At 40.3% G+C, this 20,962-nt stretch overlaps 1 protein-coding gene across 1 annotated transcript in view; it reads left to right on the top strand.

The window, feature by feature from the left end:
* Positions 1-19,831: 19,831 nt before the first annotated feature.
* The window catches only part of LOC127580579 (1-phosphatidylinositol 4,5-bisphosphate phosphodiesterase zeta-1-like), a 50,338-nt gene continuing 49,207 nt past the window's right edge, over positions 19,832-20,962 (top strand). Inside the window, exons 1-2 of the mRNA XM_052034167.1 lie at positions 19,832-19,909; positions 20,394-20,625. Of these exons, the coding sequence (XP_051890127.1) occupies positions 19,832-19,909; positions 20,394-20,625 (310 nt within the window). The remainder of the gene's footprint in view (positions 19,910-20,393; positions 20,626-20,962) is intronic.

Genomic DNA, 20,962 nt, shown 5'->3' with positions numbered 1-20,962 from the left:
TAGAAGGGGAAATCAGAGTTAACACTTGGAGCAGTGTACAGGGCAGAATCTAACAATATCTCATTTGATCATCCAGCAAAAAATGTTAAAATATAAAAAAATCTAGTCTGTTGTCAATTGCAAAAATATTCACAAAGAAAATATTGCTCATTATCTAGAATTTTACATTTCATTGAAAACATTCTGGAAATCGAAAAATACTTCTTTGGAATTACCTACCTAATTTTATATAAAGCATAATCCCAATTTTCCCAAAGCTCTGTAACTTCATCCATTCTCAATCTGATTCTGATAGGACAACATCACTAAACCAACAAATACATTTCCCCATATCCAACAGGGATCACGGCAATTCAGTCTCATTGTGAGTATTATTGACCGAACAGGAATTGGATTCAGACTGCACAAACTCATTGGAGATTGCATCAGTAAAGGATAAATCTGAAGACCAAGAAATTTTATTATGTGACCCATTTTACAGTGTAAGACTGCCCAAGGGCCCAATGTGGCTTGCAGTACGCATGTGCTCATTCAAATGAAAATGAACTTCCCACCATATTGTAGGGGCTGTTTGTCGGATACCTGGAGCACGTGCCTAGCACTAGCATATTGGAAACAAAGTCTTAATGCATTTTGCAGACCCTTTGAGAAAGTAGATTGTGTCAGCATTTGCCCTGAATTGTTCAATTCCTTCAGGCAATCAGCAACCAAATCAGGAGTTCTTAGAGGAACAAATGGAGGTTGCTGCTGAGAAGATTTATTGAATTGTTTGACAGTCACTTCAAGACAGAAATCATTTACTGCTCTTCCAGTTAATTCTCCCTTGAATTCTTTTGAGTGGCACAGCGATGCAGCTCCTGCCTCACAGCTCCGGTTAACCAACTTGTGTTCCGACCTTCAGTGCTCTCTGTGTGGAATTTGGACATTCTCCCTGTGACCACGTGGGTTTCCTCCCACATCCCAAAAATGTGTTGGGTTGGGAGGTTAATTGGCAACTGTAAATGCCCCGAATGTGTAGGTGAGTGGTAGAATCTGGCAGGGAGTTGACGGGAATATGAAGAAAATAAAATGGGTTCGGGTGAGATTAGTCTAAAAATGGGTGCTTGATGGTCGTCCTGGTTGTAGGGCCTGTTTACGTCCTCTATGACTATGGGACCGCTGGACTGTGTCCTGGGCAGTCAATATTTCTACCGTCCCATAAGACTGGTGAACTGGCTCCGAGCTCTCAACTGACCCTTAGCAGTACCATTCCAAGAAGTCTGAATTTTAAAAGTAAGCACAGAGATGCAGAAGCAAATAACAGGAAGATTAACCAAAAAATGTATCAGAGGTGGATCTTGACAAGTGTTTTAAAGAAATTGTGGTAAGTAAAGTCAGTGGGAAATTGGTAGAAGACTCAAAATGTGGGTTCTCAACATAGAAGGCATAACCATCTATAATGGGGCAAATGGAGACAGAAATGCACAAGGGGAAGAAGAACGACGACCAGAAAGTTTTTAGAGCTTTTAGTACTAAGGGTGAGTGAGCCCAGGAAGGGATAAATACACAATTATTTTAGTTTGATGACATGGGGGGGGTATGGGGAACTTATGTGGGTCAGCTAGAGCAGGAGTGAGTGTCAATGGAATATGACCAACTCAGCTTTGGATAAACTTAAATTTGAGGAGTGAATCTGGAAAGCATCTTTTAATTGCTGGCTCTGGGAGTGACAAGGTCTGAGGCTGGATTTCAGCAGCAGATGGACTTTGTTGGGATGAACGTGAGTAATGCCTCAGAGGTGAATGTAGGGATGGAGATGATTCACACTGTGATAGTCACCTTGGTGTTGAGCCTGATGTTGAGACTGTGGGTGGTCTGATGAGCTTATTTCCATCTCATGTGACTCCAGCCCACATCAGCTCATCCAAATAAACCTTCACCCATTCCTTGATACCACAGACTTGACCATTTCAGTGCATTACACCGCACCCCCAGCCCACCCTGGCTTCCTTCATTCTACTCCCTGTGAAGCTGAGGTCATCTAAAACTGCTGCTTCAACTTAACTTGCACCAACCTCTGTTCACCTTTGCTATTTTGAACCAACATTGGCTTCCATTAAGCAGTGCTTTGATTTTAAAACCCTTGTCCAAGTTTGAAACCATCAACGGTCTCTCCCCTCTCTATCTCTACCATATCCTTCCACCCTACGGCTCTCCTAGACATTTGTACTCCTCCAATCTCACTCTCTCACTCTTCCTGAATACAGGCGGCAAACCTGTTTCCTCCACCACTACCCTCCTTCATTTGGCTGAACATTTTCTCCCTTTGATCAATTTCTTCGTTAATTCCTCTTTCTACCTTCAACTCAAAGGTGTGGCTGTGGGAACCTGTATAGGTCGAAGCTGGGCTTGTTTCCTTGTGGGGTATGTGGAACAGTCCCCTTTGCTGTCCTATTTAGTTTTTATCCTCACTTCTTTTTCCAGCACATTGATCACCACATTATGCTGCTTTCTATCCCAAGAAAGAACTCAATAGACAGAGGCATAGACAGAGTTAATGCAAGTAGGCTCTTTCCACCTAGATTAGGAGAGATAAGTACGAGAGGACATGGCTTTAGGGTGAAAGGGGAAAGGTTTAGGGGGAACATTAGAGGGAACTTCTTCACTCAAAGAGTGGTGGGAGTGTGGAATGGGCTGCCATCTGATGTGGTAAATGCGGGCTCGCTCTTAACTTTTAAGAGTAAATTGGATAGATACATGGACGAGAGAGGTCTGGAGGGGTATGGGCTGGGGGCAGGTAAATGGGACTAGCAGAATAATGTTTCAGCACAGACTAGAAGGGCTGAATAGCCTGTTTTCTGTGCTGTAGTTTTCTATGGTTTCTATGGTTTCTAATACTTTCATCACCTTTATTGCCAATTTCCATTTGCCTATCATTCTAATTCAACATCTCACTTTCACTCTACCATTTCTGCCGTTTGCTTCTTAGACTGATCTAATGAAGCTCAACTCTAGCTTGAGGAACAGCATCTCATCTTCTGATCAGTTGCATTAAAACCCTCGGGACTTTATATTGAACTTCCGCCTTTCCAGTTTGTGTCAGAACTGGCCAGTTTTGATGTAAAGTTGTCAGCCTATGATATTTAATTGGGTCTCTCGCTCACCAGGTTTTGTGTGACCGGCTGAGTATTTTCAGCATTCTCTGTTTTACTTTAGAATTCCAACATTTGTATTGTTTTATATATCACAGTTTCAGGATTGTGTGGATTCTCTCTCCTCTGTTCCCATTCATCACCTTCTATTTACATCTCTTCCAGACAGAGCAGCTGTGATTAACAAACTTCACCACCACTTGTGTCATTCAGTCTCTCTTGGTCTCCAGAGACGTTCCCTTTGTTCTCTCCAATCTGCCCTCCTTTCTGTAACTTAAATCACGTATGATTTCTAACTATTCCTAGTTCTGATGAAAGGAAATTGATTTGATTTGTTAACTCTTTTTCCAACATTTTCTGTTTTGTTTTCAGTTTTCCTGTGTCTGCAGCTTTTTACTTTTCAGTCATTGTTTGTGTAATCTCTCCTCACTATGTGTAAACCTTTGTAGCTCTGATGACGTTCTGTCGAATTGAAACTATACTCCTAAAGTTAACATAATCCCTTCATACAAGTGGTCTAAAATATACATAAAATTCTAGATGTGCTCCAATAAAACTTTGTATGGTTGCTGAAAAATGTTCTCCCCTTGATATCCCAGTCATCTATTCATAAAGTCTGAAAATTCATTAATATTTTTGATTATTTTTTGAAGCTGACAACTTCATTTTAGTGATTAATGTTAAGAACCTCTAAATCTCTTTGGCCCTTCAATATTCCTTTCTTTTTGTCTTTTAAAAAATACATAGATCGATTTTTGTTGGTCCACTCCTAGGTTCCTCTCATATTTGCATTGAATTCGATCTGCTACAGTTTTGCCCATACACTTAATCAAACAATATCTTACTGTAAATTGTCCAGATTACATGCTATCAAGTCAAATTTATTGTTGTACACGAGTACGGTGAAGTGCATGTATGATGGAAAAACTTTCTTGCAGCAGCATCATATTTTGGGTCAAGCACCTGGAAAAGTGAGAAAACAACTGTGTTAAGTTGCGGGGAGTTGGGGAGGTGCGGGGTGGAGGGAAAAGAAAGAATGTCTATGAGAGGCTGCAGACAACACACAGAATATAAATTATACACAAAGTATGCATCAATCATACAAGACAGTGAAGAGAAAAAAAGACTGTGCAAAACAAGATATTAGTGATTAGCATTAGTGATTAGCATTCATGATTGTCATTAGCAGACTTGTATTTTGGATCACTTAGTCATTAGTAAATACACTACATAATTGAGATCTGAACTCAGATCCTTGTTGACTGTGAATATGCCAGGTTTCAGAAGGTTCCAATGAAGAGATATTCCAGTTGTTCACATGAATGTAGAATTCCCTATCGCTATTCAGAATGCAGTGTTCTCTCAAAAATCTGGGCAACATTCCTACTTCACACAACATTATGAAAGCAGAACAATCTCATTTGTATTTTGGAGGAATGTGCCTGCTTTTGCCTTCTCAATAATAGCTGCAAAGTAACTAAGCGATTGGGAGATACCGCAAGAACACAAGGCACAATTTAATTGCAAATCCTTTGTAAACCTTCGTGGTAGGATGCTTACCTCACCATCAAAATCACGTTTACCTTCAGAAGAAAAATGCAGGAACAATGAAGGCAAAATGTTCATAAATTCACCGACAGATGCTATGCCAATTAAAATATATCTAATCAAAAAAAGCTTGGAATAGTATGAAACAAAGTTGTTAAGCAGTCATTTTGCAAGTGACAAGTGAGATGAATAACTAGTTAATGTATTTGCAATGTAGTTTCCTGGGATATAGGACTCATGCAAGATGGTAGAGTGAGCTGAAGTATCAGAAGTACTAAGAATTACTATTAAAAAATTGGTAATTTACAGATTCAGAGCAATACAGCACGGATACAGGCCCTTCGGCCCAAAAAGTCCATGGTGACCACATTAACCACCTAGCTAGTCCCAATTTCCTGCATTCTGCCCATATCCTTCCAGGCCCAGCCCCTCCATGGACCTATCCAAGTGCTTCTCATATGATACTATTGTAGCTGCCTCAACCACTTCCTCTGGCAGCTCATTCCATATACTCACCACCCTCTGTGTGAAAAAGTTGCCCCTCAGCTCCCTTTTAAATCTTTCCGCTCTCACCCTAAATCTATGTCCCCTAGTTTTCAGACTTATCCCACTTAATGCAGTGTAAGGCTGCAAATACCTCGTCCCTGGTAATATGAATGTTCTCCAACACATTCACTCGTTTCCATTATCCCTTGAGCAACCATGTAAACACAGAGGAGAAATATTTGTTAAAAATCCCACCCACCTCCTGTGGCTCGAGACATAGGCAGCCCTGCTGATCTCTAAGGGGACCTACTCTCTCTCTAGCCACCGTGTTTTACTCTTAATATATCCATAGAACCTCTTGGGATTTTCTTTAACTTTACCTGCCAGATCCATCTCAAAAGGGATCATATTAGCTAATCTTCCCCTTGAAAAAAAAGATATCCCTAAAAATTAATCAAAAAGATTTGCTTTTTGTAGGCACTTAAAAAAAAACATCTTGGCTAACACATTCCAAAAAAAAAGATCTGTGTGGTTATTTTTGCAATTATTTCATAGTTACACTCTTAAATGAACAGAATGTAACAGATTACATGTATGCTCAGTGAAGGACTATTCCTCTTTTGTAAACCCGAAACAACATATAATTACATTTTCAAATTGTTAGTAGCATGCCAGGAAATCTTATGAATGGTTTCTATTCAGAAACTTGATATACTCTTCCTTACCAGACAGCAATCTTGTATGAGACTTCAGGAAAGCTGTGGATTGGGTCCTGCAGACCAGTGCCACAAAGAATTTGTTTACTTAGAAGCTTGCAAACTAAAAGTACCACACGGTTAATGCAGCATTCTTGGAGATATCCTGACCATCTGAGTTTTTAAGTATTAGTAACTTTGGGCAGGACTCCATATTTCAGTTGACAGTCAAACATCATTTAATTTTATTTATATCACAATGTTACAGAAAAATCTTAACTTGATTTAATCCAGTATCGTTGTATCTTTATTGCACTCTTCTTCCTAATCATCCTTGGAACCTCATCCATGTTAGATAGTTGAACCAACCCTATTCGTCTCTTCTGTGGTCTATCTCTATATCATGGTACTTGCTTGCTTCCATCCATACCCCTCCTACCTTCTGCAAGGGCATCTCCCCTTATTACTGTATATGGACACTACCTGCTCCAATGTTGCTGACCTATGTTTTGCCTTTTCCTTTGACAGTTGGGCATCAACCAGTAATTGCAATTTCCACAACCACCACTGTACATCATGGATCAGGCAGAACTTTCACCAAACCACAGGTCCCCCCCTCCACCCCCCACACCCAGCATACGAATGCCCGAATTATGAACAGCACATACATAGGAATGAGAATTTGCGTGACCAGCGGGATACATTTGCCAGCTGCTGTGGGGCTGCAGGCATCTTCTGCCGCCTGGGAACTCGGTCTGCAGCTACATTTCCGACTTGCAAACTGTCGGGGTTGTGAACAGTTCACAGATCACGGTCACGAAACCCTGCTGTAACCCGGGGATGACCCAATGCTGTTCTTCCCCTGACAAAACATTGATTTCTGCAGCTCAATTCCAGTTCCTGGTTTCTGTCAGCTTCACAATTTCTGTATGCTCCTGAGCTAAAACTCTTCACATTCTCCTTAAGCAAAACTGCCCATTTTACTAATGCAACATTATCTTTTATATTATCTCACCCCACTGGCATTTAAACCTTTGTTCATGTTTTGTAACTTTCAGAGTTGGCTTCTTGAACATTTGCTTGTTAGATAAATTATAATTTAGTCTATGCTGCCTCATTCTCTCCGATGCTAAATCTCACTTCCCCTATGCAACAGCCTTTGTTTGCTTTCACTGGTTCTCATCCACCAAAACACTGAATTGAGAACTCACTTCTTCATTTACAAGTGTCTCTGTGGCCTTTACCCACCATGTATCTGCAACTTCCCTGGCCCGATATCCTAGATCATTCCCTGGATTCCAATGCTGGTATTCTGTGCAGCCCTCTGGGCAGCCCTCTGCACACCCTGTTCCAGCACCAGTGGCAAAGTCTTCTAATATCTCAGTCTGTATTATCTCATTACCCCTCTCTCTGATCAAGTCTCTTCAAACCGACCTTTAGTAACTTTTCCGTTCCCCTTCTACTGCTCTGCGTTCTGATGCTCAATGTGTCACAGAAACTATAACAATGCAAGCTGTCATTCAATTGAAGAGCTCCTTATTTTTTTTATAAAGTGTAATTGTTTAATTTTAGCAATTGTAAATAGACTACTTCTATGTGACGACTAGACTACTCACACAATGTTGGAAGAGATCGATAAAGAAATGCTCCAAATGAATAGGCATGTGCCAATAATCAGTTTGTAGTGTTTTTAATAAAAATTAAACTGAACATAACCTTGGTTTATCCATCCAGAATAAAAGGCATATATTCCCCTTTCACATTACTTTTCAGTGCAGCTTAGGGGTTGAAAAAAGTAATCACAGTTAAATATACTAACTTGCAAAAAATCCCTATTTTCAAACCAAGTTAGCAATTGGTATTTCTATGCAAAAGGCTGATTCTGCTTGTCTGCTGTCTCTGCCCTATCTGTACTCTGGTCCAGTTTTATTGATTCTGATTGTTTACATTGAATTGTGGTAATCAAAACCTGAGCTGCTTTGAATTCTTGTTCAATGTTCATCAGAACTATAGATGTGCTCATGTGATTTCCAGAATAAAATTTGTAATGCTTGAGCAAAGAGATTTAATATGCAATGACTCAAATTATAAAGCAAGGATAATTCATTGACAACTCTGCAGATAAATGTGACATGCCAAAGAAGTTTCCAAACCCTTGAACTGTCCAAGTGAGGAAGACCACAGCACAGCTTGTATCAAAAGAACAATTTTTATTATACAACAATGTTAGGGAATATGATCATGTTTCAGACTCCCTAATGGGGTTACTCTATATGTTGGTAACTCCATTTTATTCATGGAATCCGCATCTTTTGGCTTGGGATTCTCTTGCCTGGGAAAAGCTTTGCAGATGCTTATTGCCTGTACTGTACATGTGTTTTGAGAATGGAGAGTCCACATCAACTGGGTACATGGTATTTGCAAAATTGATGAAGGATGAGAAAGCACTCTAACTTTATATACCTTTGTTATCACCTCAAGATGAGCTAAAGTGGTTTAACACAAGGAGGCCATCCTGGTTTATCCATCCAGAATAAAGAGCATACCCTTTCACTTGATCCTACTCTTGAAGGAATCTCAGGACATTTCCTCCACCATTGCTAAGAAGATAATATTCCAGGTGTCTCAGACTTCCCTTGCATTGATCTAACCATAAGTGCTTCCTACATGTGCTGTTTGGCATTCCCTAATGTGATGTTCCAGATTAACCTTATCAATAGTCATTCAACATCTTGTCTACTAAAACTTTCCTGCTCACTTAATTACTTCAAAGGCTTCCTTCTCATGAGTAACCCACATATTTGATCCTACTTATCAGCTTTATCACTCTTGTGTTTAAATATATTAAGTCCCATCAATGTTAACTGATATGTTGAATTTTAATGTATTTGGTTTCAAATTAAAAATTACAGAAGCTATCTTTACAAAGAAAGTATTCCAATTATTCCCGACTTTTTTAAAAAAATTGAACTTGCTACTGATTTGTTCTGATGAAGAGTCTCTGACCTGAAACATTAACCCTTTTGCTCTTTCCACAGATGTGGCCTGACCTGCTGAGTATTTCCAGCATTTTCTGTCTTTGTTTGGCTTATAAATTCTTGTAAATCACTGTTAGATAAAATCTAAACCATCTGCATCAACTTGTAATAAATGTCTACTATTTTCTTTTTTATTGGATTATAAATGATTTAAATCTAAACACTATTTTTCAGGAAGAAAGCTAACTAGATCCTCAAGCACAGAAAAATACCATTGAATGTGGCCCAAATGTGTGTTCCAGTCAAATTGATGTGGGCAATGTGCGTTTAATCAAAGTCACTGCTGATTAAATTACTCAGGGATCAGCTATGAAAGATGCAGCAAACAAATATCGATCTCCTATAATGGTAAACTAACTCCAAATGCAATACTTATCATGAATTTGATTTATACCAACACTAAGAGAGGCAAAACCTAACTGTTACTCAAGCCAAACTTGCACCATGATATGAGGTAATGGCTTTTCTTGCTGCTTTGGCAAGCATTATCCCAAAGAATTTGATGAAAAGGCACTAACAGATAACATGTAAATAAACAGAAAATGTACAGGAATCAGCTAGAAATTATGCTGATAAGAATGCAAAAGCAAGCAACACTCACTTCGCTAGAGGCAATATAACAAAGAGCAAAGGAAGTTCTACATAACTTGACAGATTTCACCAGTATGTAGATTTTCCCATTAAACTATCTTAAAATGGAAAAAAACAAGATTTTGCTTTGGTCTAGTGTCATGTCTTTTATGTATAGAGGGCACGGAGATGCAAAAAGACATCAACAAAAAAAAATTATGCAAGTTTCTAAGTGAAGAAGAATGAGAAGAACTAGATCAGGTCTGAGATTTAGTGGGTTGCTGTCAAATATGTCAAATACTACAAGCACTTCTTGTAGTCTGTCTCTCATCCAAAACATAACTCAGCCAGGCGAGACTGATAATCAATATTTTATAGGTTCGTAAAAGTTTAGTTTAAACTTTCAAAAGCATTTAAATCACTTTAAAAATGTTCAGGATAGTTCTGAGGTAATACATAGAATCACAGAAATACATAGGACCAAAGAACAAAGACAGGATACTGGAAGAACCTCCTGCAGCTGTAGAATACTAAAGGTATAAATTGGTGTTTTGGGTCAATACCCCGTGTCAGGACGAAGAGGGAACAGGAAAGATTGCCAGTATATAGCAGTATGAAGGGAGATGGGACAGACATTGGAAGGTGATAAGGTGGAGCTAGAAGGTAAATGGTAACTGATATTGGTTTATTATTGTCACGAGTACAGTGAAAAGCTTTTGTTTACATGGAATCCAGACACATCATTCCATTAGATCATTCTGACCATTCCATACATAGGTACATGGAGGTAGTACAAAAGGAAAACAATAACAGAATGCAGTATATAGTGTTACAACTACAGAGAAAGTGCATCGCAGGTAGACAAACATGATGCAAGGGCCATGCTGAGGTAGATTGAGAGATTGAGAGTTTATCTTTATCATATAACGTGTCCATTCAAGAGTCTTATAGCCGCGGGATAATGGGAAGATGGAACCGGATGGGGGAAGGGGATGGGAGGGATGAACCAAGGGAGAGGAACACAAGGTGGACAGGTGAATGTGTGTCAGAGGAGAGCACTGGGGGAGGGGGGGGGGTGGGTTTCCTGAAATTGGATAATTCACTATTCATACCATCCCTCACCTGAATGTTTGAACAAAATGACACAAAAGCCTCACCTTCCACAGCTTGACCACTTTATTGGACAAAGTAGTTTGGAAAGGCATTTGGCTATCTATTTACAGTTAATGAGTGGTCACAAACTCAGCCCAAGTGTTTGATTTTAACACCCAGTAGTGCTTTGCATCACAGAATTTTGAACTTTATTTCTTCATGAAGTATGTGGGAGAAATTCACCTTTTGTCGTTGGTGCAGAATGCATGCAAGAATACTGGTTGCCAGCCTCACTCATCTCCAAATGTTCAGTTCCACTTAAATCAAAAGAACTGAAAGAGTGCATGAATACACATGCAGCTATTGGTCATGCACATATTTTTGATGATAGTGATCAAGGACAAAATTGTCCAGTGGTATCATACTCATCCTGTTAAATGTGTAAGTATCAGGCATGAGTGAATTATGCACTGTCGAACAGTGTAAACTGTACATAACATCAATCAGAATTACCTGCAAATATGTCACATGAATTAATTACATATAACATTTTTGTGCTGATCCTCGTCAGATGTGATTAAACTAAAATCAAAGAAACTGACTTCATAAATATCTAAAAAGCGTGGAGCTCAATGAATTTGTAACAATGAATTAAACAATATATCTTCATTCAACATGTTCCACATTGTTTCCATCTCAAAATGAAATAGTTCAACAAAGTCTTAAGAACAACATCTTCAAACGTTGACTGCCTGATTTTCTCCACGGATGCCACCCGGCCTGCTGAGTTCCTCCAGCATGATCGTGTTTTTCATCTAGTTTCCAGCATCTGCAGTCCTTTGTTTCTCTGGTATTACTGCTCCACTGTGAAGTCTCTTCAAGGATACCCACTTTGAAGGTGTTTTCTTCCTCTCTTCGACGGGAGCTATGTGAGTCCCTCCCTAACTGCTCCCCCTCTGTGATCTCCTTAGCTCTCTGGCTCCTCGACTGCTCTGCTTTTCCCTCCTAAATACTGGGCTTCCCCTTTTCCTGTCTCCAGTCCTGAAGAAGGGTCCTGACCCGAAATGTTGACTGCCTGCTTTTCTCCACGGATGCTGCCTGGCCTGCTGAGTTCCTCCAGCATCATCGTGTTTCTCAGCTGTATTCCAGCATCTGCAGTCCTTTGTTTCTTACGCTTCCAAATATATCAGAATCATCTGCACACTAACATAATTCGAAATATTTTAAAAAATGAATTTAATCTAGAGAGTAGGTTGAGGAATGTGAAAAAGAAGTAACAATAGTTATAGAAAATATACAGAGGGACAGAGAGAAAAACACTTGAATTTATATAGAGTCTTCCACAAACTCAGTGTGGTTTGCAGCTAATGAGGTAGTTTTGAAAAGTAGTTACCATGGGAAATGTGGCAGTTCAATTGCACACAGGAGAAACCCACAAATAGCAATGTGATAAAGTGTAAGAGTGCTGCCGGCACTCACTCCCTACGTTCAACATTCCCTCAGAGTTAGCTGTGCCAGCTCTGGAAGTTTGATCTCACTGAGTCAGGAAGTGTTGGAGCTAAGCAATGAAGCCCTGAGCAGCAGCAGAGCTTTGAATCGTTTAATGGAGTGACCTGGGCAAATCCCTCCCTTCAGCTTCATTCCCTCTCAAGGTCATTCAATGTGCTTGGATGTATCTGACAAAATAATCCTCTGGCAAATGTAATAAATAATCACAATATTTTAAAATCCAAGATATTTTTAAACATGGGAAAATACCAAATAAAGCAAAACATTTTTCAAATAATTAAAAGCAATTAATAAAATAGTTATTATATAAAAATGTGATTTCTTTTATTCTTTCATTTTGTTCTCACTACACTATAATCTCCGTTCAAATGAATGGGCTTTGGATGTGATGACAGTGCTGCCATCTTGTGCACAGGTTTCCCAACATGTCACTAAGTTCTTGCTGTGCTTCTGTGGAACAGATGAAGAAATGGCTGAAAGAGCTTGATCAGTAAGTTCGGGATTCCCACATCCATGCTGGAATTCCCAGCATCCACCAGCTTTTACGGTGAGAAATGCTAGCAGTTCCATAGGGAACTGGCACGAAAACCCAGTCCAATTTGTTTAATTGGTTTTTGAAACTGGGAGATAAATATTGACTTCCACTTCTCACCTCTTCTGTGAAATGTTGCCATGGGATCTTTTATATTCAGCTGAGAGTTTAGGACAGTTCAGGAGCAGAGTGTTAGCCTGTAAATAATGCTCAAGTCTCTGGAGTGAGGGCTTGAACTCGCAACTTTCCACCAGGAAGGTAAAGGTGCTGTCACCGATTGTAATACCAGTCTAACAAGCAGGGCAGGAGAAAGCCAACCTCCAATTTTTCCATAACATGAAATGTGAGAACTACAAGGGAAAAAAGTATAAGGAAGAGGAGTCAGCTGAAGGGCAAGTGTAGGGAGTGGAGATGGAATACAGCTGTGCTTCGATATTTCTAGAAATATAATGAGGATAAAGACTGACTGATGTGTGTGTGTGAGAGAGAGAGAGAGAGAGAGAGAGAGAGATAGGGAGGGGGGAGAGAGAAAGAGAGAGAAAGAGAGAGAGAGGAATGGTTGAAGGTGAGATGGAAACACAGGAAAATGCAGAGGATTGGGAGAAAGCAAAACCTCGGGAGAAGTGCATAACAGTGGTTGGGCAGAGGAATAATGAAAACACCAGCAACCAACAAGGTGGAGGAACCAAACAGCTCAGCAAGTGCTGGAATAAGAGGAAAGCAATGAGGTTAACCATCCAAAGACAGTAACCACAACAATGCTGTTCAGTTTTGAAGGTGATGTCATAAATCTTGCCCATTCATTGCATCATCAACCAGTGAAAGCTTCTGCTTTGAGGGTATGATTAATATACATTACTGGAACTGGATTGTAATTGAGGTAATTGCTGAACTGCATGTTATTTTACATTAGCCTTATGATGGCAAGCAAGTCATGATCCTGATGACAGGTCTCAACAAGGCCATGACATTGCCCGAATACTTCTTTCAATCTTTCTCGCTGCAATGTTGCATCTTCCCTTCAACAAACTTCCTGCGAGAGTGGAGCTGATCTTCAGAACCAACAACAAATTGTTTAACCTGTGGTGAATACACTTCAGAACCAAAGTCACCTGAACGTAGGTAGTCAAACTGCAGTATGAAATGATAGCTGCACCTCCATGCACTAAGGCTGATGGCCAAGTCATTTCTGACTCATTTATTGAAGAATGGATCTTACACTCAATATCCACAAGACAAGGGTCCTCAACCAGCTTGTCCCTACTGTACCACACTCCCCTCTGCCACTAAAGGTTCAGGCCGAACCCTGGAAGATAGTATTCAGTACTATAATTCCAAGCAAACTCATCTCCAAACTCCTAGACGTGGGATTCAACACTTCCCTTTGCAATTGGATCCTTGACTTCCTGACCAACAGACCACAATCAGTAAGGATAGGCAGCAACACCTTTGCTATGATTATTCTCAACACTAGTGCCCTACAAAGCTGTGTCCTCAGTCCCTAATTCAACTCCCAATACACTCATGACTGCATGGCCAGATTCTGCTCTAACGCCATCTACAAGTTTGCAGATGATACCACCATAGTGGGCTGAATCTCAAATAATGATGAGTCAGAGTACAAGAAGGAGATAGAGAGCCTAGTGACATGGTGTCATGTCAACAACCTTTTCCTCAATGTGAGCAAAACAAAAGAGCTGGTTACTGACTTCAGGAAGGGTGGTGATGCACACATTCCTGTCTACATCAATAGTGCTAAGGTCAAGATGGTTGAAAGCGTCGAGTTCCGAGGAGTGAACATCACTAATAGCCTGTCCTGGCCCAGCCACATAGATGCCACAGCCAAGAAAGCTCACCAGCGCCTCTACTTCCTCAGGAGGATAAAAAAATTTGACATGTCCCCTTTGACCCTCACTAATTTTTATTGATGCACCAGGAAATCATCCTATCTGGATGCATCACGGCTTGGCATGGCAACTGCTCTGCCTGTGACCGCAAGAAACTGCAGAGAGCTGTGGACACAGCTCAGCACAACATGGAAACCAGCCTCCCCTCCATGGACTCTGACTACACTTCTCGCTGCCTCAGTAAAGCAGCCAACAAAATCAAAGATCAAAATCAAAATCTCTTCTTCCCTCTCCCATTGAGCAGAAAACACAAAAGCCTGAAAGAAAGAACCACCAGGCTCAAGGACAGATTCTATCTTGCTGTTATTAAGACTATTGAACGGTTCCCTTATATGATAAAATGGACTCTTGACCTCACTGTCTACCTCGTTATGGCCTTGCACCTTATTGTCTACCTGAACTGCACTTTCTCTGTAACTGTTAACACTTTATTCTGCATTCTGTTATTGTTTTCCCTTGTACTACCTCAATGCACTGTTGTAATGAAATGATCTGTATAGATGGCATACAAAACAAAGTTTTTCACTGTACTTTGGTACATGTGACAATAATAATAATTATAGTAATAATAATACATAATACTTTCTGTATCTCAGGATCCACCTCTCAGGAAAAGGAAGACATTGATGATCATCAATGTCTTCTTTTGTCACCACCACTTACAAAGCACCAGCATAACTGTTGGTCAGTTGGTCAAGAACTCAGCTCTGGCATAAAACTCATGGTCTACCAGGCAGCCGTGATCCCTGCCCTTCTGAGACGAGGACTACCTACAGCAGGCATCTCAAGGTACTGAAAAATTACCACCAATGCTAACTATGCAAAATCCTCCAAATTCACTGGAAGGATAAATCCTCTCCCAGATCAACACCTCAAGTATTGAGCCCTAGTTCCCCTTCACCAGGCAGCCTGCACTATTCCCAAAACAGACACTCTATTCAGAGATCTGCCATGGGGAAGTATTGCCAGGTGGATGAAAGAGAAGATTCAAAGAAGTGCACAAAGCCTCCTTGAAAAAAAATTGCAGCACACCCACTAACTCTTGGCAATCCTGGTCTGTGACCACTCAAAATGGAGAAGGAGCATTTGGGATGACTTTAAGAATCTCAGATCTGTGCATTGGAGCACACAGAAGCCCAGTGTATGTCACAGAAGGTGCTTAACACCCACCTCCCCTACTAGTCACCTCCTGCCCTATCTGTGGAAGAGTATCTGGTTCCCATATTAGCCTTATCAGTCACCTCAGAACACATAGAATCCAAGTAGAAGCAAGTAATCCCTGATCCTGAAGGAGAAGAAGAAGAAAACCTTATATTAATTATAATGGTGTCAACTATGAGGCAAAGGAAAATTGCACTGTACTACTCTGAGTTCAACTGATTAATGTCTTATGAAGCAAGGTGATTCAGACTTGCCTGTGGCATGCTGAGCAATAAAGTGTTATTACCATGTTGTTCTTGACAAGTGTATATTAATAGCTGCCAAGGAGATTAGTGACTTCAAATTATTGAGAAGTGGTAACTGGGAATTTGCAACGTATTTATGATTAATATACTCATCCCAATAACTAGTAAACTTGGTACTCGTGGATTGCCAGCATAACATGTTAAATCTACATCAGGATTTGTGAACTAATAAAGATTGGCTCCTGAAGTTGGCACTGAGATTCTTGATGGCATAAAATCATTCCCCTAGTACCCTTAATGATATATAGATGTGAAATGCATCTATCTTTTCAATTACAGGACTTATTAGAGCACAATTAGAATTTCCTATCAGAGTATTTTAAAATGTTTTATATACACGGAACACCCACCCAGAGTGTTAATTGCCAACACATGTTTCTTACTTCACTACTGGCTCTATTGTACTTGTTTGAGATTGAAGCTGTCTGATATTTTTAAAATTTCTATGGAGTATAATAACCAACTTCTCTCCCTCAAACATCCCCTTCACATTATTACTTGGTTTTCTAGTCTCTTAACTCTATGACCTTCCAAGGAAGGGAAGGTTAACTGACCTCAAGCTTCTTCAATGATACTACGGAATACCACTTTGGAAACACAAAAGATAGTTTCATAGTTAAGGCCAATAATTACTATCATGGTGTAGAGCCATGTCCCTGACATGAATGGGATAGGAATTCATTCTCTGAAGCTGCAATATGGTGGCTTCATTATTCTGAGTAACAGCAATAACAATTCACAATAATGCTATCAGACATCAAGTCACATATTATACAATAGATGACCAAAGGTTCAACAGAGTTTTAAAGGAGTCACTTAAAGGATTTATTGGGGATTCAGGAAAAGAATAGTTGAAGATAAAGACCTCAGGTCTGACACAAAGCCATGGGCTCCTATGTAGACTTGGATTACTTACAGCAGGGACATTAAGGTATATGGAAGATACCACCAATGCTAATTCAGAAAATCCTCCAAATTTTCTGGAGAGATAAGCGAATCAGCCTGAACTCTGATTCACTTCTCTCCCAGACCAACATCCCCACCAATGAGGACCTAATTCACTTAGTCAGTCCTCTTGAACAGGCCACATTATAACATGACCAACACCAAACATGCCAATCCACAATCTGTCACAGGAAGAAAGGAAAAGATGCAAGGACATGTTCAAAGCTTCCTTCAGGAGATATAGCATCCCTATTGACTCCTGGGGATATCTGGATCATTACTACTTAAAGTGGAGAAAGAGCATTTGGGATGGTATTGGGAACCTTGAGTCAATGCGTCGGAAGTACATAGAAGTCCTGCATAAACTTCAGAAGGAATACACCACCTCACAAACTATTCACTCGTCTACCCCGTCAGACACCTCCTTCTCTCCCAGTCTACGGTTCTCCTGCTTCTCTCAGGAGTCTACAGTTATCTCAGAACCCACAGAACTGGAGAAGTCATATCCTTAATTCCATGGGGAAGAAGGAGAAGGACAAGGAGAAGGAGGAGGAGGAAAAGGAGAAGAAGGAGAACAGTACTAGAGACTCAAGTTTGATTCTTGCCTCAGGTGCTGTCTATGTGGAGTCTGCATGTTCTCCCTGTGATTTCATGGGTTTTCCCCGGGTGCTCCAGTTTTCTCCCACATCCCAAACTTGTGCGGGTTGGCAGGTTAACTGGCCGCCGTAAATTGCCCCTAGTGTGCAGGTGAGTGGTAGAATCTGGGGGGGGGGGGAGCTGATGAAAATGTGGGGAGAATAAACGATGGTATTAATGGAGGAATAGCGAAAATGTGTGGTTGGTGATTCGTGCGGACTCAGTGGGCTGAAGGGACTGTTTCTGTGATGTATATCTCCGTGAAGACTTAAAGGATGGCAGATAGAAAGGAAAGAAGAGAAATTCTAGGGAAGTCCATAGTTTACGGCTTAGTTGACAGATGTTGGAAGGTTGGCAGTGTGAGCTCATGAAGACTGACAGGTGGTGGGGGAGGGTAATCAGAAGAACACTGGAACAGTTGGATATGGAGGCACAAAAGACATTGAAGTATTTCTTATTGCGAATAGGATGTGATTAAATTTGTTGATTTGAAAAGAGAGGGCCTTTTCAGGCAACTTTTTAACCACAATGGTTACAATCTCTAAAGTCACCTGGGTGGGGGAAATTCATTATATACTTCTGAGCTAATCTCCTGGCTCATCTGGTGGCAAATTTGGCATTGATGCAGCCTGACATTAAAACTGGTTGAGGCTGCCTGCATGTTGCAATCCCCCCAGAGAGGATTGCTTTGTCACACTGCCACCCAGGATTATTCAGGGTTGTGGTAATGTTGTCAGGGGAGCTGTGGGGTGGGGTGTTTAACTTCTTACAGCTCTGCACCTCATTACTGTACAAGTAATTATAAGACCACTGTAAGTTGTCACCAGTGGTCCTTTGAACACTTCTGGAAACTGCTGAACTCAGACACAATTTTTTTTTAGACAATTTCGTGATAATTGAAGTTGGACACAGAATTCACAGCATTTTGGCTAAAATTCCTTCCTCAATCAGTACTGCCAAAAACCGATTGCTGTAACTGGGTGTTCATCTCAGTGGGAGCTTGTGGAATATTTTTTTGTGTAAAGTCAGCTACTTGTCAGTTTATACAATGATCCTGAATGCATTTCATAAAGAAATATGAGAAAAATAAAATAAAGTGAAAGTGTTTTGAAGTATTTTTGGAACATAACGAAAATGTTGCAAGGCTCAGTGCGAACTCAAGTTCTTGTCTTCTGATGATACTTCTACATCCATTTCATCCAATTATTTTGAAACGGTTATCCACATCTTATTGCCCAACATACATTATTTCACATACTTACCCAACCTTCAACAACTCAGCACAAATCTGCTCTTGAGTATCATGATCTTTCAATACAACAGGGACTACACTTCTGAAAATGTAACACTCCTTAGGCCTTGAAGTCCTCGGGGAATGCTAAGACCAGGAAAGGCACAAGGGAAATCCAGTTACTTCATTAGACATTACATGAAATCACACAGCTTGGAAGGGAGCAATTTGGCCCTTTGTGTCTGTACTAGCTCTCTAAAAGGTGACCAATTAACTGCATTATTATATTTTATTTTCCTTCAGTACATATTCATCCTAGTTCTCCTCTGACAGTTGCTATTTCACTTGCTCCACTTTGCATTAAAATGGACTTTGTTTTTTTTGCTCTAGTTGTGTTTTTGTCTTCTAGAAATTGTGTATAATTGAGGTTTAATTTATGTTTTTCTTGTGAATGCTGGTTATGCTATGTGCCTGTGATGCTGCTGCAAGTAAGCTTTTCATTGCACCTGCGCAGATATGTACTTGTGCAGATGACAATAAACTCAATTTTGACTTTGATGACAAAAAAAGTTGCTCTTGAGTGTTAGTGCAGCCCATGTCTGCATCACCACCAGTGCAGGCCAGTCAATCTCTGAGCCGTGAGGTCATTGCCACCTCTTCTCTCATTGGGCCGCTGGGACTTTGTAACAAATGTGCTTCTATGACATCACCGCTCGGTGCCGCCAAACAGGTTGCGAGGTCTCCCCCTGCCACTTACCCCTTGTAGATGGGGAACTGTTTGCTGTATGGGGATGATTTACCAATTGGAGTGAACGATCTGGAATGACATATCTATTGTTGATACACACCACAATTCAGTTGATCCACAAGCTTGTGAAGTGCTCGTCTGTCAGAGATGGAGGCAGTTCAACACCCATCATGTCAATGCGCAGTTCAGAAGGAAAATGAATATCCTTTAGCAGTGTCTTTAGCTTTTTCCAATCTTTAGATATGTTTAACACTGATTGTCTATACTCATTATTAATAACTAAAAGTAATGAGTGTAATGGAACTAAAACTCAGCAATAGGTGGCGAAGCAAAGGCACATTGTATTACCTAACACCTGTTAATCTGATCAAGACAGTATGTGAATAAATCAAGTGCACTTATAATGCCTTTTTGAAAAGGCATTGACAGGAGTAAACAGAACCAACATGCTGGATCACTGAGATTGATACATTGTTATTGCTGGAAGACCAAACTGAGTTTCTCTGAATTTGTGAGATGTTGTCTGAATAGTAACTAGATTAGAGACACTTAACACCTTTCTGTAGATGGCTCCTGCACGCTATTAAATATGACTTTAGGAACGGAGACATCGATTTGCTAAAAACCATTGATCTTCTACACAAACTGAACATTCCTCTGGCCAGCATTTACACAGAGAGCTATGTTGAGGTCAGTATGAGAATTGACAAATACTACAGGAAAATTCTTCTATAGCTGTTGGAATGAATACTGACTAGTTGCAGCAATACAACAGGAAATATCCTCAAGATTAGCTGTTAGTTAAATGCCATTTTGTGTGCACTATAATCTTGCTGTAATGTTTGGTATTCTTGCACAGGCCATTGACAAAGTGAAACATCGGAAATTTGGGGCAGAGGACTTTATCTATATGTATAAGGTTTTCACCAGACGATCAGAGCCTCAGGACCTATTCAAGCAATATACTTCTGATGGTAAAAACCTGACAGCCCTCGATCTGCTGTACTTTCTGAACCATGAGCAGCATGAGATCAACGCAGACGAATACACTGCTTTATCGATAATTAACAGCCACGAACCAGAGATGAGGTGTAAGTACTGATTCTTTTTTCAGTAGAGCCAACACTTCCAGGTCCTGAAAGCTCCACAATCAGGCCTTTATCAGATAATATCATTGTTCCCATTGTCTCTCCTCTTTACATTATTAAAACCACTGCTAAAACGCTTCAGTTTTTTACTTATGCCAAACACTTATACCACACCACCCCCCCGTAAATTCTTCTCATGATTAGATCCATTCCGGAACCATGGCCAAGGAAGGTATTTTAGCAGTTCTCTCACAGTCTAGTTTATTCAAAATGGATGAATGCCTCCCATAAAAGAATATTTAATGTTGCAAACCGCAGGACATGGGCACCAGGTTCTCCA

The sequence above is a fragment of the Pristis pectinata genome, chromosome 19 (genome assembly GCF_009764475.1).
Source record: "Pristis pectinata isolate sPriPec2 chromosome 19, sPriPec2.1.pri, whole genome shotgun sequence".
Taxonomy (NCBI): Eukaryota; Metazoa; Chordata; class Chondrichthyes; order Rhinopristiformes; family Pristidae; genus Pristis; species Pristis pectinata.
This window is presented reverse-complemented; position numbering and strand designations above follow the sequence as displayed.